The sequence below is a fragment of the Scyliorhinus canicula genome, chromosome 2 (assembly GCF_902713615.1).
Source record: "Scyliorhinus canicula chromosome 2, sScyCan1.1, whole genome shotgun sequence".
Classification (NCBI taxonomy): Eukaryota; Metazoa; Chordata; class Chondrichthyes; order Carcharhiniformes; family Scyliorhinidae; genus Scyliorhinus; species Scyliorhinus canicula.
This window is the reverse complement of record NC_052147.1, coordinates 118,907,316-118,933,597: the sequence shown is the minus strand read 5'-3', so window position 1 is coordinate 118,933,597 and position 26,282 is coordinate 118,907,316. Positions and strand designations below refer to the sequence as shown.

General features: G+C 47.0%; 1 protein-coding gene across 1 annotated transcript in view; it reads left to right on the top strand.

The window, feature by feature from the left end:
• ryr3 (ryanodine receptor 3) overlaps window positions 1–26,282 on the top strand; it is a 500,545-nt gene that overhangs the window by 191,571 nt on the left and 282,692 nt on the right. The window contains 5 exon segments of the mRNA XM_038785757.1: window positions 5,888–6,093; window positions 6,618–6,792; window positions 13,718–13,926; window positions 17,077–17,285; window positions 23,322–23,391. Coding sequence (XP_038641685.1) covers window positions 5,888–6,093; window positions 6,618–6,792; window positions 13,718–13,926; window positions 17,077–17,285; window positions 23,322–23,391 — 869 coding nt within the window.

The window sequence follows — 26,282 nt, the reverse complement described above, 5'->3', positions numbered from 1 at the left end:
TATAACCTGAAAACTGTCCAAATTCCCCCAGAATCCTCATAATTTCTTCCATCCCTTCCCGTGGGTCCGACACATATAAGAGCAGGTCATCTGCATATAGCGAGACTGTGTTCCAAACCCCCCCCCCCCCACCCCCCACCCCCCTGACCCAACCGTTTCCAGCCCCTTGAAGCTCTCAACGCAATTGCCAGCGGCTCTATGGCCAGCGCGAACAGCAATGGGGAGAGGGGGCATCCCTGCCTCGTCCCCCGGTGCAGCCTAAAATAGCCCGATGTCAACTTGTTCGTCCGAACACTTACCCTGGCGCCTGATACAGCAGTCTGACGCAGTTGATGAAGCCCCGTCCAAATCCAAACCGCCCCAGTACCTCCCACAGATAATCCCATTCCACCTGATCAAAAGCCTTCTCTGCATCCATTGCGACCACTACCTCCACATCCCGACCCTCTGGGGGCATCATAATCACATTCAGCAACATTCTTACGTTGGCCGCCAACTGCCTATCCTTAACAAATCCAGTCTTGTCCTCCCCAATCACGTCCGGAACACAGTCTTCATTCCTTGAGGACGCGATCTCAGCCAACAATTTGGCATCTAGATTTAGTAGGGAGATTGGTCTGTAGGACTTGCATAGCTCCGGGTCCTTATCCCGCTTCAGAATCAATGAGATAGTGGCCTGTGACATTGCCGGGGGAAGCTCCCCTCTCTCCATTGTCTCATTAAATGTCTTCATCAGCAGTGACCCCAGTATCCCAGAGAACTTTTTATAAAACTCCACTGGGTACCCGTCTGGTTCCGGGGCTTTACCCGCCTGCATGGCCTTCAGCCCTTCTGCTATTTCTTCCAACCCGATCGGGGCCCCCAGCCCTTCTACCAACCCTTCATCCACCTTCGGGAACCTCAGCCCCCTGAAGAATTGCCTCATCCCCTCCGACCCAGCTGGGGGTTCCGACTCATACAGCCTGCTGTAAAACTCCTTAAACGTCTTATTAACCCCTGCTGAATCTCCGACCAGGTTCCCATCCCTGTCCTTTATTTTCCCAATCTCCCTGGCTGCCTGCCTCTTTCTGAGCTGCTGCGCAAGCATTCTGCTGGCCTTCTTCCCATATTCATACATCACCCCCCTCTCCTTCCTCAGCTGCTTCACTGCCTTCACTGTAGTTAACAAGCTAAACTCCGCCTGTAACTTCCGTAGTTCCCTTAGAAGCCCTGCCTCTGGGGCCTCCGCATAACTCCTGTCGACCTGTAGTATTTCCCTTATCAGTCGGTCCATATCTGCTCGGTCTACCTTCTCCCTGTGGGCCCTTATCGAGATCAGCTCCCTTCTAACCACCACCTTCAGCGCCTCCCAGACCATTGCCACCGAGACTTCCCCTGTGTCGTTAACTACCAAATAGTTCTGGATACATTTCCTCAGCCACCCAAACACCTCCTCATCCGCTAAAAATCGATCATCCAACCTCCAATGTGGGCGTTGGCCACCTTTCTTGCTCACCTTTGGGCAGCAGGGTAGCATGGTGGTTAGCATAAATGCTTCACAGCTCCAGGGTCCCAGGTTCGATTCCCGGCTGGGTCACTGTCTGTGTGGAGTCTGCACGTCCTCCCCCTGTGTGCGTGGGTTTCCTCCGGGTGCTCCGGTTTCCTCCCACAGTCCAAAGATGTGCGGGTTAGGTGGATTGGCCATGCTAAATTGCCCGTAGTGTCCTAATAAAAAAGTAAGGTTGGGGGGGGGGGGGTTGTTGTGTTACGGGTATAGGGTGGATACGTGGGTTTGAGTAGGGTGATCATGGCTCGGCACAACATTGAGGGCCGAAGGGCCTGTTCTGTGCTGTACTGTTCTATGTTCTATGTACCTGTAGGTCAACCCAGTGCGGGGCATCATCCGAGATCATGATCTCTGAATACTCAGTGTCCACTACCCCCGTCAGTAAAGCCCTGTTCAAGATAAAAAAAAGTAAATCCGCGAGTACGCTTTACGCACGTGCGAGTAGAAGGAAAACTCCTTCACTCTCGGCCGCTCAAATCTCCATGGGTCCACCCCCCAATCTGCTCCATAAACCCCTTTAGCTCCTTTGCCATTACTGGCACCCTGTCTCTCCTTGAGCTTGACTGGTCTAGCCCTGGGTCACTGACTGTGTTGAAGTCCCCCCCCCCACCCCCATGACCTATGCGAATCCAGGTCCGGGATCTTCCCCAACATCCTCCTTATAAACTCCACATCATCCCAGTTTGGCGCGTACACATTCACAAGGACCACCGGCAGTCCTTCCAGCTTCCCGCTGGCCATGATGTACCATCGGCACCCCAATCCGCAACTATTCTTCCCGCTTAGAATGACACTCGCTTATTAATAAGGATTGCGACCCCTCTAGTCTTAGAGTCCAGCCTCTAGTGGAAAACCTATCTGACCCATCCCTTCCTTAGTCTGACCTGGTCAGTTACTCTAAGGTGTATCTTCTGCAGCGTTGCCACGTCCGCCTTCAGTCCCCTCAAATGCGCGAACACGCGTGCCCTCTTAACTGGCCCATTTAGCCCTCTAACATTCCATGTGATCGGCCGGGTTGGGGCGCTTCTCTCCCCCCCCCCCCCCCCACCCCCCCCACCTGCTGATCAGCCATTACATTTCTTGGGCCGGCCTGTCCCCAGCTTGCGTCCCACGCATCCGCAGGCCCTCCCCCAGGCAGCCTATGTCCCCGACCTCCCTGTTGTCCCACAGCGAAAGTCCCTCCCTCGTCAGCAGAACATTTCCTTCCCCCCCCCCCCCCCCAGTAACAGCACTATGCAAACCACCCCCTTCAAAAAGCATAACATCTGCTCACCCCCACTGTGCTTCCGTGAGATAGCCTGCCCAGCTAGCTTGGTGGCTCCCGCCCATGGCGCCAGACATTTTCCCACCTATTGTTCCCTCCCCCTGCTCAGCCACACATATGCAAATGAAAGCAAGCCCAACCCAATTGCCCCATAAAAACACAAAGAAAATCAAAAAGAAGATCCTACATCTAAAAATTTACACCCTCATCCCCCATCAGTGCAAATGCAAACGTTAACTCTTACATCTTATCTGCAGGCCCCAAATCAATACAGAAAGCACTACAGATAACGTCCAAACAGAACAATTTTTAAAACATGGACGCTGCAGCAAATTTCAATTCAAACACCTCAGTCCGCTACCAGCCCTTTCCTTCTAACGAAGTCCATCGCTTCCTCGGGCGACTCGAATTAGAAATGTTTCTTTTCATGAGTGACCCAAACACAGGCCGGATATAGCAGCCCAAACTTGACCTTCTTCTTGAAAAGGGTCAACTTTATTTGGTTGAACCCTGCACTTGTCCTGGCCACTTCCGCGCTCAGATCCTGGTATATATGCATAATACTGTTCTCCCATTTACAACTCCGTGTCTGCCTGGCCCACTGTAAGATACACTTCTAGTCCAGGTACCTGTGGAATCTCACCACCATTGCCCTCGGGGGGTCCCCCACACACGGCTTCTTCATGAGCACTCTGTGCGTCCTAGCCACCTCCAAGGGTTGGGTGAACATCCCATCCCCCAGTAACATCTCGAACATACCCGCTATGTATGCCCCTGCGTCCGTTCCTTCGGATCCCTCCGGGAGACCCACGATTCTCAAGTTCTGCCAGCGGGACCTGTTCTCTAGGTCCTCCACCTTCTCCTGGAGCCTTTTCTGTTGGTCTCTCAACATCCCCACCTCCAACTCCACTGCAGCTTGGTGTTCTTCCTGCACAGTCAGTGTCTTCTCCACTTTCTGGATCACCCGATCTTGAGCATCCAGTCTGAGTACCAGCCACGCAATCGATTCCTTCATCGGGTCCAAGCCTTCCTGTTTCTGCTTGGCGAAGCCCTCCTGTATAAACTGCATCAGCTGCTCCGTCGACCGCTGGGCCATCGAGCCAGAACTCCAGTGGTCCACCATGCTTTCTCCCGCTGCAGCCCAAGCCTTCTCTGTTCGCCTATTTCTTCCTTTTGCGAGCACTCCTGGTCCGCCTCTCCATGCACTGATGTAGGATTCCTCATCACAATTGCATCCTACATCAATTTTCAGAATCAGATCTGACAAAAAGGTCGAAAGGTCCAACTCGAGCGGGAACCACCAAATGTGCGACCTACTCCTTCAGAGCTGCCACCGGAAGTCCATGATGGTTTTAACTATGGAAACAGTGACAAAACTGCAGCTCTTGCAGTTCTGAGCTGCAAGAGAAACTGGTACATTTAGAATTTATATTTTCTTTAAAGTCTGGGTTAAGGAAATGAGAGGAAAGTAGTCATTGTAAATTAAATCAGGGTGACTTCCTTCCCACAAAATCCTAATTCCCAATTTTTTACAGAATATAAAATCCAAAATGCTACATATCTGGCTCAAATGCTTCGCATGGAGGGTAATTTATCGTGCAGTGCTGGTTTAAATTTTTACACTCAAAGCAGATAAATCATTGATGGTGATTCTCTCTGTCACTGCTGATGTACTGCAATGTCAGCTCTTAAATTGATAAATTTTTTCATTGCAATGTCAACATAATAAGTCATTTTCTGTAAGTTTCAGAATAAAAGGCAACAGAAATGGTGCTGTAACTTAAACAAGTTTGAACTTTTCTTGCTTAGTGAGCCTAACTGCTTACTTAAATACCTAAATCTGGATCCCGCCCTTAATGAGGTCTTGCGAGGTGTCCTGAGTGTCGCAAATCCCGCGATGAGCATCTCGCAAAGATTTAACGGCCTCATCACATCCCGAGTCAGGTGGAGCGAGGCTGTTCGATCGGGCTCGCTGTCCTTGCATCAGTTTTCAGTCTCTGATTTTCACCCCAAAAATGGATGCTTTACTTACCTTAGAACTGGGTGTCAATGAAGGAAGTGATACAGGCTGGGTTACAAAGATGCAAGGGAGCTTGAGACTTGCCCTCTGTTCTAAAATACCGATTAGCATACTCTCAGCCTCTGTGCCACAATAGGAGAAGGAAGGAGAAGGACATGAGAGAGGATAGAGTGAAAGATCTAACACAGAAATTGTCTTGCCCACAAATACCCACCAACCAGGGTCTATAGACCAAGGGGTCATTAAACTTCACTGACCATCACTGCCTCACAAAGCTGTGCGTCTGCCAGATATTGTTGTGGAAAATGCCAACTACTGCATGAAGAAATTTCGTCCACTTATCACAGGAAATATTTTTGCCTCCACCACCGAAGTTCATCGCTGCCCTCATTCCATGGCAACCATTTTGTAACCTTCCGAACTGAACCATACAAATCAAAACAAAATCACAAGACATTGGACGGGATTTTCTGCACCCCCCACTAGACGTTCCCCCCAACATGAATGGCCAGAAAAATCCAACTATTGACTTGAAAATAACTCACTGCATAATACAAAATTCTCACCTTATTGCAGGCAATAAAAGTAACAAATTTCCTTTTAAAAAAAAAGATTGCCATTTTCTGGTACCTTTTTGACATCTGTCTTTGAGCCTTTAGGGGTCTTGAAAACCCAAGCCTGTCCTCGCTGGCAAGAGCTCTAGTCAGCCTTCAAAAGGTGAACGTGGTTGTCCAGAAACTCTCCCTTTAATGTGTGTTGTGGTGAGAACTGAAAGCTCCTCAACTCACCCAACCTCATCCTCAACCTGCGACCAGAATGTAAGGCGATTCTTGAAATAATGAGGATCCAGCAAAATCTGATTCCACTTTAAATCAAAATGATCAGACAGGAACATGGGCCCCAGACATGGAAACTTGTCATGTTACTGGAGAGTGATTCGATATAATTCATCTATCTCGATGAGGGGGGAGTGTTTTTTTGAAATGTTTCTTCATTCAAAATATTGTTATATGTCAACTATTTTAAATGAGGTAATTTGGTATTCTTGTATTTCAAGCTGGTGAAACTGTGGAAAAAATTGGCATCGACAAGATCCGCTTCTTCCGGGTGGAGGAGACCTATGCAGTCAAGACGGGAAAGTGGTACTTTGAGTTTGAGGCAGTGACAGCAGGAGAAATGCGCGTTGGCTGGGCAAGGCCTGCTTGCAGACCTGACATAGAACTCGGTGCTGACAGGAATGCTTTTGTGTTTAATGGCTACAAGGTTAGTGATTTGCTGGTGCGCATAATTATGCTGATTGCACACTCAAAATCTCAGTTTGTGTTCAATTGTGAAATACGAAAATGCTTGAAGCGAAAGGCTTCATTTATTTTGTAAAGCATGCTTGAAAGGTATTTCGCACGTTTAATCATCTCAAATTATACTGTTACTCATCTAAAATATTGCTAACAGAAAAGAGAATTGTTGCTGAAGCTTTTTATTTTGCACTCATCAGAGCAAATGCAAGAATGCCAAATTTCAGACAATCAAAACAATTTATACTAAAGGGTGATTGGTTGGCAAGTCACCTCTGATTTGTCGAGGCATTGCCATGGAGAAAGCAGCAGGAGAGCTTGCCAACCAGTTACAAACTTACATTAGGTTATGGGATATGATTTGTACCCATTCCTGACAGAATTCAATATACATTCACTGCAATTTTTGTGTTGGGCGTTGAGGATTCTTAGTAATATTCATGCCATATGTAATATGCCAAAAATGAAATGAAATCTACTTGTCTTTTCTAGGCTCAGTGTTGGAACCAAGGTGCAACTTACCTTGGTCGCACCTGGCAGTCTGGTGATGTGGTTGGCTGTATGATTGATATGGATGATAAATCAATGATATTTACTGTGAATGGAGAACTGCTCATTACAAATAGTGGTTCAGAACTTGCGTTTACAGATTTTGATATAGAAGATGGTAGGTTAATATTTATTACTCTATTTTAGCGTCAAAAAAAAAATGCCTGCTTTGTTGTAATATTTTATGACTGCATGATACAGATTTGGTAAAATCAGATGTTGTAGCTGTTTCAAAGTGGAAAAGTGAGATTGTTGCTGCAATAGCTAAAATATGCCTCACATCGATTTAACGGAGTAGTATTCACAAATTAGGTTCATATGAAGCAAGCCCTCCAGCATATTTAATCTCAATATCCAGAATATTAGGGCAGCACGGTGGCACAGTGGTTAGCACTGCTGCCGCACGGCGCTGTGACCCAGGTTTGATCCCGACCCCGGGTCACTGTCCATGTGGAGTTTACAAATTCTTCCACCACAACCCAAGAAGATGTGCAGGGTGGGTGAATTGGCCACACTAAATTTCCCCTTAATTGGGAAAAGAAGAATCGGGTACTCTATTTTAAAAATCATCCAGAATATTAAGCATACTACTTCTCATATTAAAATATATAAGGTCCTGAGGGGACTTGGCAGGGTGAACACTGGGAGAATGTTTCCTCTTATGGGAGAGAATAGAACCAGATAGCACAATTTAAGAATAAGATGACTAGAACATAGAACATAGAACGATACAGCGCAGTACAGGCCCTTCGGCCCTCGATGTTGCACCGACATGGAAAAAAAAAACTAAAGGCCATCTAACCTACACTATGCCCTTATCATCCATATGCTTATCCAATAAACTTTTAAATGCCCTCAATGTTGGCGAGTTCACTACTGTTGCAGGTAGGGCATTCCACGGCCTCACCACTCTTTGCGTAAAAAACCCACCTCTGACCTCTGTCCTATATCTATTACCCCTCAATTTAAGGCTATGTCCCCTCGTGCTAGCCACCCCCATCCGCGGGAGAAGGCTCTCGCTGTCCACCCTATCTAACCCTCTGATCATTTTGTATGCCTCTAAAAGTCACCTCTTAACCTTCTTCTCTCTAACGAAAACAACCTCAAGTCCATCAGCCTTTCCTCATAAGATTTTCCCTCCATACCAGGCAACATCCTGGTAAATCTCCTCTGCACCCGTTCCAAAGCTTCCACGTCCTTCCTATAATGAGGCGACCAGAACTGTACGCAATACTCCAAAAGCGGCCGTACTAGAGTTTTGTACAACTGCAACATGACCTCATGGCTCCGGAACTCAATCCCTCTACCAATAAAGGCCAACACACCATAGGCCTTCTTCACAACCCTATCAACCTGGGTGGCAACTTTCAGGGATCTATGTACATGGACACCGAGATCCCTCTGCTCATCCACACTACCAAGAATTTTACCATTAGCCAAATATTCTGCATTCCTGTTATTCTTTCCAAAGTGAATCACCTCACACTTCTCCACATTAAACTCAATTTGCCACCTCTCAGCCCAGCTCTGCAGCTTATCTATGTCCCTCTGTAACCTGCAACATCCTTCCGCACTGTCTACAACTCCACCGACTTTAGTGTCGTCTGCAAATTGACTCACCCATCCTTCTGCGCCCTCCTCTAGGTCATTTATAAAAATGACAAACAGCAACGGCCCCAGAACAGATCCTTGTGGTCCACCACTCGTAACTGAACTCCATTCTGAACATTTCCCATCAACTACCACTCTCTGTCTTCTTTCAACTAGCCAATTTCTGATCCACATCTCTAAATCACCCTCAATCCCCAGCCTCCGTATTTTTTGCAATAGCCGACCGTGGGGAACCTTATCAAACGCTTTACTGAAATCCATATACACCACATCAACTGCTCTACCCTCGTCTACCTGTTCAGTCACCTTCTCAAAGAACTCGATAAGGTTTGTGAGGCATGACCTACCCTTCACAAAACCATGCTGACTATCCCTAATCATATTATTCCTATCTAGATGATTATAAATCGTATCTTTTATAATCCTCTCCAAGACCTTACCCACCACAGACGTTAGGCTCACCGGCCTATAGTTACCGGGGTTATCTCTACTCCCCTTCTTGAACAAAGGGACCACATTTGCTATCCTCCAGTCCTCTGGCACTATTCCTGTAGCCAATGATGACCTAAAAATCAAAGCCAAAGGCTCAGCAATCTCTTCCCTGGCTTCCCAGAGAATCCTAGGATAAATCCCATCTGGCCCCGGGGACTTATCTATTTTCACCTTGTCCAGAATTGCCAACACTTCTTCCCTACGCACCTCAATGCCATCTATTCTAATAGCCTGGGTCTCAGCATTCTCCTCCACAATATTATCTTTTTCTTGAGTGAATACTGACGAAAAGTATTCATTTAGTATCTCGCTTATCTCCTCAGCCTCCACACACAACTTCCCACCACTGTCCTTGACTGGCCCTACTCTTACCCTAGTCATTCTTTTATTCCTGACATACCTATAGAAAGCTTTTGGGTTTTCCTTGATCCTACCTGCCAAAGACTTCTCATGTCCCCTCCTTGCTCGTCTCAGCTCTCTCTTTAGATCCTTCCTCGCTTCCTTGTAACTATCAAGCGCCCCAACTGAAACTTCATGCCTCATCTTCACATAGGCCTCCTTCTTCCTCTTAACAAGAGATTCCACTTCTTTGGTAAACCACGGTTCCCTCGCTCGACCCCTTCCTCCCTGCCTGACTGGTACGTACTTATCAAGAACATGCAATAGCTGTTCCTTGAACAAGCTCCACATATCCAGTGTGCCCAACCCTTGCAGCCTACTTCTCCAACCAACACATCCTAAGTCATGTCTAATGGCATCATAATTGCCCTTCCCCCAGCTATAACTCTTGCCCTGCGGGGTATACTTATCCCTTTCCATCACTAACGTAAAGGTCACCGAATTGTGGTCACTGTTTCCAAAGTGCTCACCTCCCTCCAGATCTAACACCTGGCCTGGTTCATTACCCAAAACCAAATCCAATGTGGCCTCGCCTCTTGTTGGCCTGTCAACATATTGTGTCAGGAAACCCTCCTGCACACATTGTACAAAGAACGACCCATCTAATGTACTCGAACTATATCTTTTCCAGTCAATATTTGGAAAGTTAAAGTCTCCCATAACAACTACCCTGTTACTTTCGCTCTTTTCCAGAATCATCTTCGCCATCCTTTCCTCTACATCCCTAGAACTATTAGGTGGCCTATAGAAAACTCCCAACAGGGTGACCTCTCCTTTCCTGTTTCTAACCTCAGCCCATACTACCTCAGAAGAAGAGTCCCCATCTAGCATCCTTTCCGCCACCGTAATACTGTCCTTGACTAGCAGCGCCACACCTCCCCCTCTTTTTCCCCCTTCTCTGAGCTTACTAAAACACCTAAACCCCGGAACCTGCAACAACCATTCCTGTCCCTGCTCTATCCATGTCTCTGAAATGGCCACAACGTCGAAGTCCCAGGTACCCACCCATGCTGCCAGTTCCCCTACCTTATTTCGTATACTCCTGGCATTGAAGTAGACACACTTCAAACCACCTACCTGAACACTGGCACCCTCCTGCGAAGTCAAATCTGTGCTCCTGACCTCTATACTCTCAATCTCCCGTACCCCAAAACTACAATCCGGGTTCCCATGCCCCTGCTGTTTAAGACTACTGTTTAAGATTAGGAGAATTTCTTTCTCTCACAAGATCGTAATGTGGAATTCCCTTGCCCCAGGAAGCAGTGGAGGCCGGGTCATTGAATTTACTCATGGCAGAGTTGGAAAGATTTTTGATAGACAAGGGAGTTAAATATTATGGGGGCCAGATGGAAAAGTGGAGTTGAGACACAACAAAACCAGTCATCGTCTTTTGGATGGCGGAGCAGATTATAAGGGCTGAATGTCCCACTCCTGCTTCTGAGACCTACATTCCTATGATAGTACCTCTGGGTTGGTTTTTGTGTGTCTGATTCCAATTTAGAATTGGGATTAGAATTGGGAATCCCACTCAATCGAGCAGCTGGACACCAAAACCATTTTTGACAGTCTGACCTACTTTGAATTCCATTGGTAACGTGTTGGTGCAGTCAGAGCAACTCCGTGATCGGCAAGGTTGGGAAATCCAGTGCTCTTCTGTGGAATCCAACTAGCTCCAGAAGATTCAAGGTTGCGGGGTGGGTCGCAGGCAATCCCAAGGAAGGGTTGCAGCTGTCAGGCACGGGAGATGATTCTCCTCGAGTGATCAGGATCACAGTTTTAAAGTTTATTTTTGTGAGCCGCTCTCTTTAAGGACCACATGTTATTTTGTCTTTATTTTTTCATGGGGTGTGAGCATTACTGGTAAGGTCAGCATTTGGTGCCCATCCCTAATTGCCCTTTTGAATGTTTTGTTAGGCCATTTCAGACAGCAGTTAAGAGTCAGCCACATGTATGGAGTTTATGCAATATCTGTGGAATATACATGCTTCCAGTTGTACTAAATATAAGCAGTAAGGTTTCATTTTTGCATTAAATTGCATCCTTTACTTGGGAACTAAAATGGAGTAGAAAGGGAAATGTTTGTTGCCTCAGCTATTTCCCAAATGACAGTGGTTTGAAAATTAACTAAAGCATTTTTTTAGTTGGACCCTACATAAGAACATAAGAACTAGGAGCAGGAGTAGGCCATCTGGCCCCTCGAGCCTGCTCCGCCATTCAATGAGATCATGGCTGATCTTTTGTGGACTCAGCTCCACTTTCCGGCCCGAACACCATAACCCTTAATCCCTTTATTCTTCAAAAAACTATCTATCTTTACCTTAAATACATGTAAGGAAGGAGCCTCAACTGCTTCACTGGGCAAGGAATTCCATAGATTCACAACCCTTTGGGTGAAGAAGTTCCTCCTAAACTCAGTCCTAAATCTACTTCCCCTTATTTTGAGGCTATGTCCCCTAGTTCTGCTTTCACCCGCCAGTGGAAACAACCTGCCCGCATCTATCCTATCTATTCCCTTCATAATTTTAAATGTTTCTATAAGATCCCCCCTCATCCTTCTAAATTCCAACGAGTACAGTCCCAATCTACTCAACCTCTCCTCATAATCCAACCTCTTCAGCTCTGGGATTAACCTAATGAATCTGCTCTGCACACCTTCCAGTGCCAGTACGTCCTTTCTCAAGTAAGGAGACCAAAACTGAACTCCAGGTGTGGCCTCACTAACACCTTATACAATTGCAACATAACCTCCCTAGTCTTAAACTCCATCCCTCTAGCAATGAAGGACAAAATTCCATTTGCCTTCTTAATCACCTGTTGCACCTGTAAACCAACCTTCTGTGACTCATGCACTAGCACACCCAAGTCTCTCTGCACAGTGGCATGCTTTAATATTTTATCGTTTAAATAATAATCCCGTTTGCTGTTATTCCTACCAAAATGGATAACCTCATATTTGTCAACATTGTATTCCATCTGCCAGACCCTAGCCCATTCAATTAACCTATCCAAATCCCTCTGCAGACTTCCAGTATCATCTGCACTTTTCGCTTTACCACTCATCTTAGTGTCATCTGCAAACTTGGACACATTGCCCTTGGTCCCCAACTCCAAATCATCTATGTAAATTGTGAACAATTGTGGGCCCAACACGGATCCCTGAGGGACACCACTAGCTACTGATTGCCAACCAGAGAAACACCCATTAATCCCCACTCTTTGCTTTCTATTAATTAACCAATCCTCTATCCATGCTACTACTTTACCCTTAATGCCATGCATCTTTATCTTATGCAGCAACCTTTTGTGTGGCACCATGTCAAAGGCTTTCTGGAAATCCAGATATACCACATCCATCGGCTCCCCGTTATCTACTGCACTGGTAATGTCCTCAAAAAATTCCACTAAATTAGTTAGGCATGACCTGCCCTTTATGAACCCATGCTGCGTCTGCCCAATGGGACAATTTCTATCCAGATGCCTCGCTATTTCTTCCTTGATGATAGATTCCAGCATCTTCCCTACTACCGAAGTTAAGGTCACTGGCCTATAATTTCCTGCTTTCTGCCTACCTCCTTTTTTGAATGTTTACACGACTAGTAAAAGATCTTGTGGAGCAGTGGATACCATCCCTGTCTCAGATCCAGATTCAAGTCCCACCCCAGGACTTAATAGCCAGGAAAGGTGCACTCGTAACATGGCCAAGTCGATTGAGGATTAGCCTGCAAATCCTCCAACACTTCCAATGGCAGGCTATGAGAGTGTGATGGAAAGAAAGTTAGAACCTCTACATCACTATCCCTAGCTTCAAACTACAGCACACATGTAAAGGTGCATGTTGTCACAGTAACTTATAGATTCCCTGAATGAGTTATGACACGCCACCACCATGTAACTCTCCTGTGTTCTCACCACAGATTATGTGTGGGAGATGCTTTGGACATTTATTATTTTTATTATAATTTGAAGCTGGAATCTTTCACGGTGATCGATTATCATGCTTAAAATTGATCAGCAAAGGATTTATTTTATGAATCAGTTACTCAGCATGAACATTACTTAATAATGGCGGCATGGTAGCACAGTGGTTAGCACTGTTACTTCACAGCTCCAGGGTCCCAGGTTCGCTTCCCGGCTTGGGTCACTATTTGTGCGGAGGCTCCACATTCTCCCTGTATCTGCATGGGTTACCTCCGGGTGCTCCGGTTTCCTCCCACAGTCCAAAGATGTAGATGTGCAGGTTAGGTGGATTGGCTATGCTAAATTGCCCTTAGTGTCCAAAAGGTTGGGTGGGATTGTTAGGTTGCGGGGATAGGGTGGAGGCGTGCGCTTAAGGGGAGTGCTCTTTCCAGGGGCCAGTGCAGACTCGATGGGCCGAAGGGCCTCCTTCTGGACTTTAAATTCTATGTATGTATCTATATACCATTATACAGTTCTACCATGATAACTTAAACTCTGATACTTACATTATTCATACTTGATTTAATAAATATCTCAACAAAGCATTATAGGATAAAATTTGTTTTTTCTCTCACTTCCTCTAGGTTTTATCCCAATTTGTTGTCTGGGCTTGTCTCAGATAGGTCGTATGAATTTTGGAAAGGATGCAACCACTTTCAAGTATTACACCATGTGTGGTTTACAAGAGGGTTTTGAACCTTTTTCGGTGAACATGAACCGTGATGTAGCTATGTGGTTCAGTAAACGATTACCTCAATTTGTTCCTGTGCCAAAAGACCACAACCATATTGGGGTAAGACACAAATTTCTATTAAGCTCCACACATCCGCCAAAGATAACATGCAGAGGAGGGTGAAATGACGGAATAAAACCCAAAATCTATCCCAACCTCAGGAAGTCCCTGTGGAATTGCACAATGCAACCGCAAAATTAAAATAAAACATCTCGGATCCCATCTGACATTAACTGATTTTGACTCATTCACTCACCATAGAGCCATGGCAATGATCACAGGCCATCCCTGTGACAATATCAGAAGTGTATTTCAAATCTGTTCTAGTTCATGGTTCCAACATATTTTTAATTTCAGAAATGTTAGCCATTTAAAATCTTATAGGAAACATCTTGTAACATTTTTGAGCTATTTGACTACAATTCCATTGGATGTTATCAGTTATAGTCTCCTCCAATATTAAATATTGTTTGTTTTGATCAAGAGACTAGATGAAAATTACATACAATGCTGATGGTTTTTCATGTGCATGGAAATTCGGAATTCAGCAATTGAGAGAACTCTATGATGGAATATTCTGGATTTTAAAAATATTAGTCTGCAGCTTTAGACCGTAAGACGATAAGAAATAGGAACAGGAATAGTCGTTTTATCCCTTGAGCCTCCTCCACCATTCAATAGGATCATGGCTTATCCAACATTCCTCACGTCTGCTTTCTTTCTCTGTGTACCCTTTGATTCCCGTCTGATCAAGAATCTATCTGTCTCAGCCTGAAATATACACGACGACTCTGCCCCCACAGCTCTCTGTGGCAAGGAGTTCCACAGACTCTCAACCCTCTGAAGAGAACATACAGTGCAGAAGGAGGCCATTCGGCCCATCGAGTCTGCACCGACCCACTTAAGCCCCACTTCCACCCAATCCCCGTAACCTACCCTATTCCCTCCTAAACTTTTTGGACACTAAGGGCAATTTATCATGGCCAATCCACCTAACCTGCACATCTTTGGACTGTGGGAGGAAACCGGAGCACCCGGAGGAAACCCATGCAGACACGGGGAGAACGTGCAGACTCCGCACAGACAGTAACCCAGCAGGGAATCAAACCTGGGACCCTGGCGCTGTGAAGCCACAGTGCTATCCACTTGTGCTACCGTGCTGCCCCAGATCCAGTCTTTAATGGGCACCCCTTTATTCTGACACTATGCCCTCTAGTCCTGGACTGTCACGGGAGGGGAAACATCCTCTCAGCATTTACCCTGCTAAGCCCCTTAAGAATCCTATATGTAGGCAGCACGGTGGCACAGTGGTTAGACTTGCTGCCTCATGGTGCCGAGGTCCCAGGTTCGATCCCGGCTCTGGGTCACTGTCCGTGTGGAGTTTGCACATTCTACCCGTGTCTGTGTGGGTTTCACCCCAAAATGCAAAGATGGGCTGGGTAAGCGGATTGACCATGCTAAATTGCCCCTTAATTGGAAAAAATGAATTGGGTACTCTAAATTTTAAAAAAAGAACCCAATACGTTTTAATGAGATCACCACTCATTCTTCTAAATTCCAACGAGTAAATTTTAGCCGTTGCTCAAAAGACAATCTCTCCATACCAGGGATTATCCTAGTGAACCTTCTGTGAACCGCCTCCAATTAAATAATGGGCTGAATGGTCCATTTGGGAAACAATGTTCTTTGGCGGGAGATGAGTGGCCTCTGATTTTTGCTCATGCTGGGAGCAGGCATCCAGAGGCGATTATTATCCCCAGCCATGCAAATATATGCATGGCGGGGATTATGAAGGATTCCCTTGCGAATCCCGCTATCAATCTCCATGTTGAGCAGGTGGCCCGATAACGAAGTCGGTGGCTTGGCACCCTCCTTTCCCCGCAATGCAATTCCGCCCCCAACCACAGGATTTTCTGGGTCACCCCCATCGTATGAGGGTGACCCGACCCCCCTCCACCAGGCAACCACTTGAAACCCCCTCATTAGAGAGAAGTCCACCAGACCCGTCCCCCTAACTAGATCCTTTCCCACCAGAACCCCCCCCCCCCCCCCCCCCCCCCTGAATTGTTTAATTTCATTTTCCTTCACCCGTTAGTGGATCTCAAATACATTGCTGTGAAACTAACCACAATGTTTATAAATATCTAACTATGATTGACAGCTGTTGGTCCACATCAAAGGCAGTTAAGTGATTTCTGCAGAGAAAGAGGAAGTGACAGCACTTCAATGCCTTTGATGTGGCCCTGTATTCCTAATCAAGCTTCAGATGTTTGACAGTTGACTCCCCCTTAGTCAGATGAGTCAGGTACCTTATCAACTTCTTAACTAGACTACTGAACTTAGAAACATTAAAGAGAAAGACCTACCAGGCCAATTCCCACTATGCTCCAAATTCTTGATAGCCAAACACACCCTGGCTGTATCTCACTCAGGATGTGTTCTCTTCCACTGCTCGTGCACAAACCTCACTGTATTAGTATATTGTAATAGTGGCGTTCATTGCAATTATTATGGATGCAGGTTCCTGTAGTCTTATGTTGAAGTGGGTAGTGTCCCTGCTTCTGAGCCAGAAGCTCTGAGTTTGAGTTCCACCCCGGGACTCGATGACAAAAGAAAATCTGTTTGTAATGTGGCCAAACAGCTTGCAAATTCTTCAAATAAAGGCCAATGTCAGGTAGTAAGAGTGGGAGAGGTTCTTGGTCAACCATGTGATGGGAAGAATGGTGGAGCCTCTATCATCACTATCCATAGATTCAGACTACAACATGCTTGTAACAAGTGCATGTTTCCAAGGCAACCGGAACTCCCTGAGTGAACTGTAATGCACCACCACCAGGCATGAGGAATGATTAATTTAGACATAGAAACTTACAAACCTTTGTTTCTAACTTTGTTGACCTGATGCGAGGCCCTCGATATTAACTCTTCCATTATGTGCAGCAGTGGGTCAAGTGGGCTGGTGTACAATTTTGAACACGGAAACGTGACTCCAGCCTGTTGTGTACATGTCCATTGTCATTTGTATAATGGCAGGTTTTATGACCTGAGAGTGTCCTGTCGGAATGAGGTGGGATATTTCAATTAGATATTTAAATTGGGTTGCCACAGCTCAATGTGACCAACTTCAGTTTTTGTACAAAAATTTGTATGTTTACACTTTTTGGAAGGGAAATTTTACAGAAATAACTGAAATTTGAATCCAATCTACAGGTAACGAGGATTGATGGGACTGTAGACAGCCCGCCCTGTTTAAAAGTTACCCATAAAACCTATGGCACTCAAAACTGCATTACTGAAATGACGTACTACCGTTTGAGTATACCTGTTGAGTTCCAACCAGCATATAAACGTGAAGGAATTCCCCATGCAGCCCATGATGATGGATCTCAAAATGCAGATGCAGGAAAGGCTAAATTAAGGTGAGTTTAAAATTGTGTTGCGTGTTCTACGAAAGACCTAGATCCCTGTCTCTCATTGTATTGTCTTGCTACCTGAACAAGTAAACTGCAATACTAATGTTCGTATAAGGCAACTAATCCTTGTTTTAAAAAAAATATTTTTATTCAAGTTTTTGATATTTCAGCATTTTAACCACACAAGAAAAAACAACACAAAATTCAACTCTCTGACCCAGGCCCAAACCCGAGCTACCCGAGTACTTAAAGTGGGCAGTTAACTTCCAAAATGGCAGCCCCCCCCCCGCCCGCCTTCTCCTCACCAGAAGACCTGGAGTAGGATCCTCTGCACACTTCCATCCACCTTCAGAATTACCTCTACCAGCCGCTGCTGCTCCTCTCTTGCCTTCCTGACCACCTGAGCCTTAAACGAGATGACCTGGCCCCTTACTACCACCTTCAACGCTTCCCACACCACTGACTGGGAAACTTCCCCCTTCATATTACACCCCATATAATCCTTAATCACCTTTCCCATCATTGCATTAACAGTTGGGTGCGCCAACAGCCCAACATCCAACCTCCATGCAGGTCTCTGTGCTGGCCCCTTCTCCGGTACAACATCCACCCAACGTGGAGGATGGTCCGAAATAACATTTGCCGAATATTCTGCTTTTCTCACCCCAGCCAACACCCCATAACAAAAAGAGTAAATCCTTGAATAATAATCTTTATTATTGTCACAAATAGGCAAACATTAACACTGCAATGAAGTTACTGTGAAAATACCCTCGTCACCACATTCTGGCGCCTGTTCGGGTACATTGAGGGAGAATTCAAAATGTCCTAATCACCTGACAACCATGTCCTTCGGGACTTGTGGGAGGATGGCGGATTGCCCGGAGGAAACCCGCGCAGACACGGGAAGAACGTGCAGACTCTGCACAGACAGTGACCCAAACCGGGAATCGAACCTGGGACCATGATGCTGTGAAGCAACTGTGCTAACCACTATGCACCATACACATTGTGTACAGCCGAAAAGAATTAAAGCTCCCTGTTCCGCGGATGCAAAAACCTCCATGGGTCTGCTACACCCACCCGCCCCCCCCCGACCCCCAACAATGGCCACCCCCTCTCCCCCCAGGTGTTAACTGGTGCGTATCAAAATTCAGTATGGCAGCCAACATCTTCTTCACAAATCCTACATCGTCATCCCAATTTGGGGTGTACATGCTAACCAGAACCGTCAAACCCCCCCCCCCCCCCCCCCCAAATACCCATTACTGTAATGTACCTGCTCCCTCTGGTCAGCCACCACTGTCTCCATCTGAAACCTCACTCCCTTACTCACCAATATCGCTACCCCCCCCCCCCCCCCAACCCCGGCAGTACTGTCAAAGTCCGAGTGGAACACCTGACCCAATCCTTCCGAGCCGTACCTGAAACAGGTCTCTTGCAGCAGCACTATGTCGGCTTTCAAGCTCTACAAACGCGAGAAAACTCTCGCTCGCTTCACCAGTCCTCCCAGCCCTTGCACATTCCACGTTACCTATCGGACCTCACACCCTGCCCCTCCTATCAGTCATAACCGCTACTTCTGACCCGCCTGACCAGTGGGACACAGCCCTACCCCTAGTCACTGTCAGCAACTTCCCCTTCCCAGAAGCCTCCAGCAACTTCCTCTCGAAACCACTTCTCCCAGTTTTGTCCCCATCTCCCACCAGTCACACCTCCCAGGCCCAGCGAAGCCTGGCCATACAGGTTCCAATGACCATGCCAGAACCTAGCGCGGTGGTCCATGCCAGAACTCCATTCCCCATGTGCCCAATATCAAAAAGAAAACCATCGCAAAAGCTCTCACATGCAGACCTTCCAAACCTCCAACAGAGTAATCCCTCAAACCAAGAGGACACAAATCCTAACAAATTACACCAAAGTCCCAAAACTATCCCCTCCCAAACATAAAAAGCCAAAGCCTCCTTTACCTGAAAGAAGGATCAAAGATAAAAACAAACAAGTCCAAATTTAATTCAGTCCCAGACCTTCAGCTTTCACAAATACCTCCGCCTCTTCTGCCGTCTCAAAGTAATAGTCTATGGAGTTATGTGTGACCCTCAGCTTCACCGGGTAGACAACCTCACGTTGATGTTATACAACGCCGTCTTCGTCCGACTAAATGCTGCACGCCCTGCTTGCCAGCTCTGCTGTGAGATCCTGGTATATAACGAATACCACTGCCTTTCCACCTCTCCAGTTTCACCCATCTCAATACCTTTTCCTTCATCTGGTATCTGTGAAAGAAAACTATCACAGATCTAGGTGGTTCATTTGCCTTTGCTTTTGGCCGAAATGACCGGTGAGCCCTGTCCTGCTCATAGAGGGAAGGTCCTCCTCCTCCCCCAACAACATGTTAAATATCTCCGCAAAATACTCTGTCGGCCTCTGGCCCTCCTGCCCCCAGGCAGTCCCACTATCCTCAGATTCTGCCTTCGAGCCCAATTCTCCATGTCCTCCACTTTTGCTCTTGGGCCTTTGTTGCTCTCCACCACCCTCCGCAGCTCCTCAACCATTGAGGTGGACTGATCGCTGTGCTGGGACAATGACTCCGCCATCACCTTCAACATCTCTACTTTCCCCGCACCTCTGTAGCGTCTTATCCACCCACTACTTGAGTAAGGCCACCATCTCCTTTCAATATCTGTTAAAGTGCTTGGGAACAGTCACTCAAACTCCCCTGCCATCACTTCAGCTAGCTTATTCACTGTAATGGGCGCAGCCCCACCCACCCTCCCACTGAACTCCCCACCGACTGCGCCGGCAGACGATCGCTCACATCCTTTCTTCCCAGACTCTTTTTCTGGTATTCCGACATCCTTTGGTTGTCACAGCGTTTCTAACAATCAATCAGATAAAAATTTCCCCCAAATCTGGGTGAAAAGGACCAAAAAAATTAGAACTCTAGCAGCAGTCACACAATGTGCGAACTCCTCTACGTGCCGCCACCAGAAGTCCCAATGCCAAATTTTAAATAAGGAGCTTGTAAAGGACACAGGGGGCAGGATTATCTAAAAACTGGGCGATGTCCCCACGCCGGTGGGAAAACCGGTGCCAACGACTCCGGCGTCAACGGCCCCCGAAAGTGAGGAATTCTCACCTTTCTAGGGGGCTAGGTTGCCGCCGGAGTCGTCTCCCCTGTTCCAGCTGGCGGGAAATGGCCCGCGCGGGTCCACGGAACAGCCTGCATGATCTCGTCCATGCGCGGGATGGCCAGCGTATTTCCGCGCATGCGCAGGATTACCTTCTCCGCGCCGGCCCCTGGGCAATATGGCGGAGTCCTACAGGGGCCCGGCGTGGAGGAAAGAAGGCCCCCACGGAACCAGCCCGCCAGCCGATCGGTAGGCCCGGATCGCGGGCCAGGCCACTGTGGTGGCCCCCCTGGGGTTGGATCCCCACTCCCCCCCCCAGGATGGCCACCATATACTTACTTGCCAGGTCCCGCCATGTGTGAGGTGAGTAATCCACGTCTGCGGGACTGGGCAAAACTTGTTGCCCGAAAAACAGCGCCGGAGAATAGGGAAGCCGGCGGCGGGGACGGATTCGCGCCTCTCCCAGAGGATTATGTCCCAGCCCATGTGTCACAAAGTAATAATGAGCTAATGTAAGCAAATGCATCAGCCAATTTTGCACACAGCAAGATTATCTATTAGCAGATTATTGAACCACCAGGTCACAGGTATTTTAGGGGTATTTGGTTGAAGGGAAAATGGTGACCACGCAGAAGGAAAAGAGAGTTTGGAACCCGTTGTTCTCATTTCCATTTTAAAATATACAAAACTAGTTTAGATCTTCAGCGGTATTCTCCGCAATCAGCGCGATGGCCTGATGCCGGCGTCCAAAGCGCCGCAAACCACTCCGGCGTCTGGTCAACCGGAAGTAGCGGAATTCTCCGCACTTCCGAGGGCTAGGTGGACACCGGAGGGGTTGTCGCCGCTCCAGCCAGTCCGCGCATGCTCCAAAGGGCTAGCGCATTCTGGCGCATGCGCAGGGAGATGCCATCACCGCGCCGGCCATGGCGGAGCTCTACAGGGGCCGGCTCGGAAGGAAGAACTGCCCCCATGGCACAGGCCCGCCTGCAGATCGGTGGGCCCCGATCGAAAGCCAGGCCACCGTGGGGGCCCCCCCTCCCCGGGGTTGGATTCCCCTGCACCCCCCTCCGAGGACCGCCCCAGCCGACTTACCTGCCAGGTCCCGCCATGGGGGGCCATGTCTAATCCACGCCAGCAGGACTGGTCTGAAACCGACGGCCGCTCGGCCCATCGGGGTCCGGAGAGCGTGAACCCCGCCCCTGTCCGAAAACTGGCGCCGGAGAATACGGATTTGCACCGCCCGCCTGGAATTCTCTGACACGGCCCGGGGGCGGGGGGGGGGAGGTCGGAGAATCCCACCCCTTATTTCCCCGTTTTCCTATTTTTTGACTTCTGGGTAGCACCATGGTGGACCTCTCTGTTCTTCAAGGAGCATGGGCTGCCGGATAGCACCTCATTTTAAGTTGGTGTGAAAGAAAATCTGGTGGATTTATATTTGGTGGAACATACTCACCTGTTTCTTTGTGGGGATCTTTTGGAGGTGACCGGAGTCCAGGAGGTGGGCCACTGACTGAAGAGTAGCTGCTGCCCATGCCGGTCCACACAAAAGATGAATCTCGCCCCAGACCCTCTAAAGTGCAGGTTTCACTCAGTATTGCACAGGATTGCCAGCTTAAATTTTGTGCCTGGGCCTTTGTTGCTCTCCACCACCCTCTGCAGCTCCTCGACCATTGAGGTGAAGTGGGCTTCAGGATCATGATGCCAGAGTTGAATGAGGGTAGAAAAGTCTGCAGCCTGGGTAGCACAGCCATTTGACTGTGATTTTCCATAAATTGGCTAATTGGTGGGCTCACCATCTGATTAAGGGCATTGGGTGGGCATTCGAAGCTGAAGCGCCAAGAGTTGCCTTTTCAGGTATGTAAGAGAAAGGACACCTCTATTATGAGGTGCCCTCTCTCCAATTTCTTAAAGAGTGAAATAAAGAATAGACTGAACAGCCAGACTATCATAGGGGAAACCCCTACCACAGAACGAGCTGCTGCAGCTAAAGCCAGGCATGTGGTTAAAGGCCTTAGAGCCTGTCTAGAGTACTGTGCCTGGTCTGGCACTGAGAACATACTTCCAAGCACCTGGGTTGTTCTCCAACACCTCACTTGGGGACCAACTAGAGAATTTCAGTCAGGCCCTGACAATAAGAATTAATAGGCCTTTAAAGTGCCTCATTTGACTACCTGTCGCTTGCAAGCTTCGTAGCTTGCCGCCCCCTGGGATGGTGCTGGAAAAGTGGTATTCTAGCCTCCAATTTGAAATTCCATGTCCTCCCACTGCTGTGCATGCCCTCCCTCCCCACCACATCCAGACCTAAAGATTCAACTCCAAATTTGCCCTGCAATAAACGCACTGCTTTCTAACTCAAAATTATACTATCAGTGGAGTTAAGCTGTCAGTCACAGATATTTGGAAATGCTTACGATAAATCTATCTGATACAGCTAATCTAATTGTGCTAGTCTTCAGTCCCCAGAATGAGCTTCATCTAATGAACAATTGATCATCTAGCGAAAGTAGGCCTTATTCTAATTGAGTAACTGCCGTCGTTAAAATTGCAAACAAAGGAATTCCCTAGAAAGGAGACTTGGTAATTTCTAATTGAGCCTTGCATATTTTGGAATTTAAAAATCAAGTGCCTGTGTGAGAAAAATCAACGTGAATTTATTTTCAACCAAACTGGCAGGCGCGCAATATCCTGCAATTTGGATAAAGTGTAATTTGCGTTAAAAAAATTAATGCATTCAATCTCTACAGTCTTGTGAGTTGTCTAACATTTTGTTAATAATTTGATTGCAATGCGATCCTTTTATCTTTTGCTCTGAATTAAGGAGCTAATTTCTGGATTGCAATTCTTTGAACAAACTCTGGCTTACATTTAAATCACAAAATCTACTGATGAAATTTAACTGTTTTGCTCTTAGGGGTGGAAAGCTAAGTCGTGATTTTCCTGGAGTTAGAGAGGAGCGAGATGGTGTTAAAAAATCTACATTGGTAATGTGCAAAAACAAGTTTAAAAATTGCTGTTTCTGTCTAAAGCTATCTATAATAGGTCTTGATAAAACATACGCTCAGCATTTATTGGGTACTTGAGTATTGCATGTAATCTGTAAAAATGCAAAGAAAGTTCACTTCTTAATTTCCAGAAAGTGTACTTTTACAGTTTGACGAATCCCAAAAAGAAAGCATAGTCCAGACTATATGGAACAGGGTGATCATTGCTCGGCACAACATCGAGGGCCGAAGGGCCTGTTCTGTGCTGTACTGTTCTATGTTCTATATTCATATATCACTGTGTCCATTGAATGTATTTCGCCAATGCTCCTTTGACGATTTTAATTGATCCTTCAACACAACTTTAGCCTAGAGGTTTGATGACACCGCATCTGTCTTCATGATGTAAAATGGGTGCCAAAATGTCCAATATGGCAGCTCAAGTGTTCTTACTTCTGCCTGTCAACTTAATGTCTGTCCTATGCATAAATACTCCTGCTTAAGCATCCAGTACCCTTGTCTGAAATAAATGTTAGCTCTTAAATGCCATTATCTGATTATCTGCTTTGCAAAATCATTATGGGGACCACTGGAGACTGGAATGGTAAGGTTTCATCTTTTTCACTTCCATAATTTGTGGAGCTGGTGGAATAGCAGGGCTGCTCCCCATTCCACATTAAATTTAACAGCATCGCGTTCCCCCTCCTGATTGCCTCGCGCTCATCCAGCTCTCACTCGCTCAACCAGTATATGGTCAGGCTGATAATGATACCCTTGAGACTGACGAGCTGCTTCTGAAGTTACAACTGGAGCCTGCACTTCATTCCTGAGAAACAAATGAGATTTCTGACCAACTCCTGTAGTCCTGCCACACAGGACATCCACATCCCGATATCCTTCTTGGATCCAAGTTGTCATGTTTTTATCCGTGCACTTAATCTGCTAATGTTCCTTAATTCCCTGCTCCTGTCTCCGCAAATAACTGTGCATCCCTACTTAGTGTAATTTGCAAATGATATGCATTGCTCTTTTGTGACAAATGCATGATTTTAGATATATTAGTTTATGAACATTTGGCAATTTAAGGGTTAAAAACCTGGGTTACATGTGTTTGACTGCAGTAGTCATCCTTTTAAAATAATCTTGTTTTGCAAGGCCAGAAAACTTTTAAGAGCCAGAGGTGAAATTGACCATCGTAAAAGCCTGGCCTAATGCACTGTGATTTGACTGTGGGGAGTCCCTGGGGATTTAAAAAAAATATATTTTTATTCTTCTCCTTTTTCACATGTTCTCCCAAATTTACACACAACCATAATCAGTAACGAATGTAATGTCAATCCCCATATCAATAACAACGATCCCATCCTCCCACCCAACCCCAGACATTAGCCCGCATGTAAACATAAACAAATGGCAAAAAGGAATCAGGAATCACCCTTAGTCTCCATTAACACATACAGTCCCTCTCCCCCCCAACCCTCCCAGCCCCCTGATCCAATTCTCGAAAGTGCATAATGACTAACGTCCATGAATTGTAGAACTCCTCTATCCTTCACCTCAGTTCAAATTTGACCTTTTCAGGACCCCCGCCACGCCAGGGCACAGGGTGGAGAGGTTGGTCTCCACCCTAACAGGATCCGCCTTCGGGCAATCAACGAGACGAAGGCTACAACATCTTCCTCCACACCTGTTTCTAACCACAGCTGGTCCGACACCCCGAATATGGCCTCCCGAGGGCCTGGGTCCAGTTTTACGTGCATCACTTTAGAGATTACCCTAAACACCTCCTTCCAGTAATCCTCCAGATTTGGACAGGACCAAAACATATGAACATGGTTTGCGGGTTTCCCCTGCAACGCTCACACACATCTTCTACCCCCTCAAAGAGCCGGCTCATCCTCGCCCTTGTGAGGTGTGCTCTGTATACCACCTTCAACTGTATCAGCCCTAACCTCGCACATGAGGTGGAGGCATTCACCCTCCGGAGCACCTCACACCAGAACCCTTCCTCCATACCCTCTCCCAACTTTTCCTCCCACTTTGCTTTGATCCCTTCTAGCGGCGCCTTTTCCTCCTCCAAAATAGTCCCGTAAACCGCCAATACTACCCCTTCTCCAGTCCCCCTGTCGTCAGCACCTCCTCCAGCAATGTGGAAGCCGGCTCTACTGGGAAGCTCTGTATCTCCTTTCTGGCAAAGTATTGAACCTGCATGTATCTAAATATTTCTCCCTGCTCCAGCCCATTCTTCGCTCCCAGCTCCTTCAATCCTGCAAAACGACCCCAAAAAATAAATCTTTTAGTGTCCTAATTCCTTTTTCCTCCCAACTCCCAAAATTTCCATCCCACCTCCCTGGCTCAAATCTATGTTTCCCCCAAAGCAGCATTTCCCTTGACCCTGCCCCCAACTCAAAGGGCTGTCGAAACTGCCTCCAAATTCTCAACAAAGCTATTACTACCGGACTCCCTAAGTATCTCCCCAGGGCCGTCGGGAGCAGGGCTATCGCTAGCACCTTCAATACCGACCCCCTACCCAAACTGTCCTCCATTCTCACCCATTGTGGTCAACCCCTGTGACCTAACTCCATACCTTCTCCACATTCGCCGCCCAGTAATAATAAATCAGGTTCAGAAAACCCAATCCCCCTGCCTGCCTTCCTCTCTGTAGTAGCACCTTTTTAATTCTGGTCACCTTCCCATCTCATTCGAACGAGGTAGTCATTCCTTCAATCTCTCTAAAAAAAATGCCTTTGGCAGGAAAATTGGCAGGCATTGAAAAATAAACAGAAATTGCGGCAGCACGTTCATTTTAACCGCCTGTACCCGACCCCCCCCAGTGACAGAGGGAGACCATCCCACCTTGCCGGATCAGCTTTTACCCTCCCCACCAAACT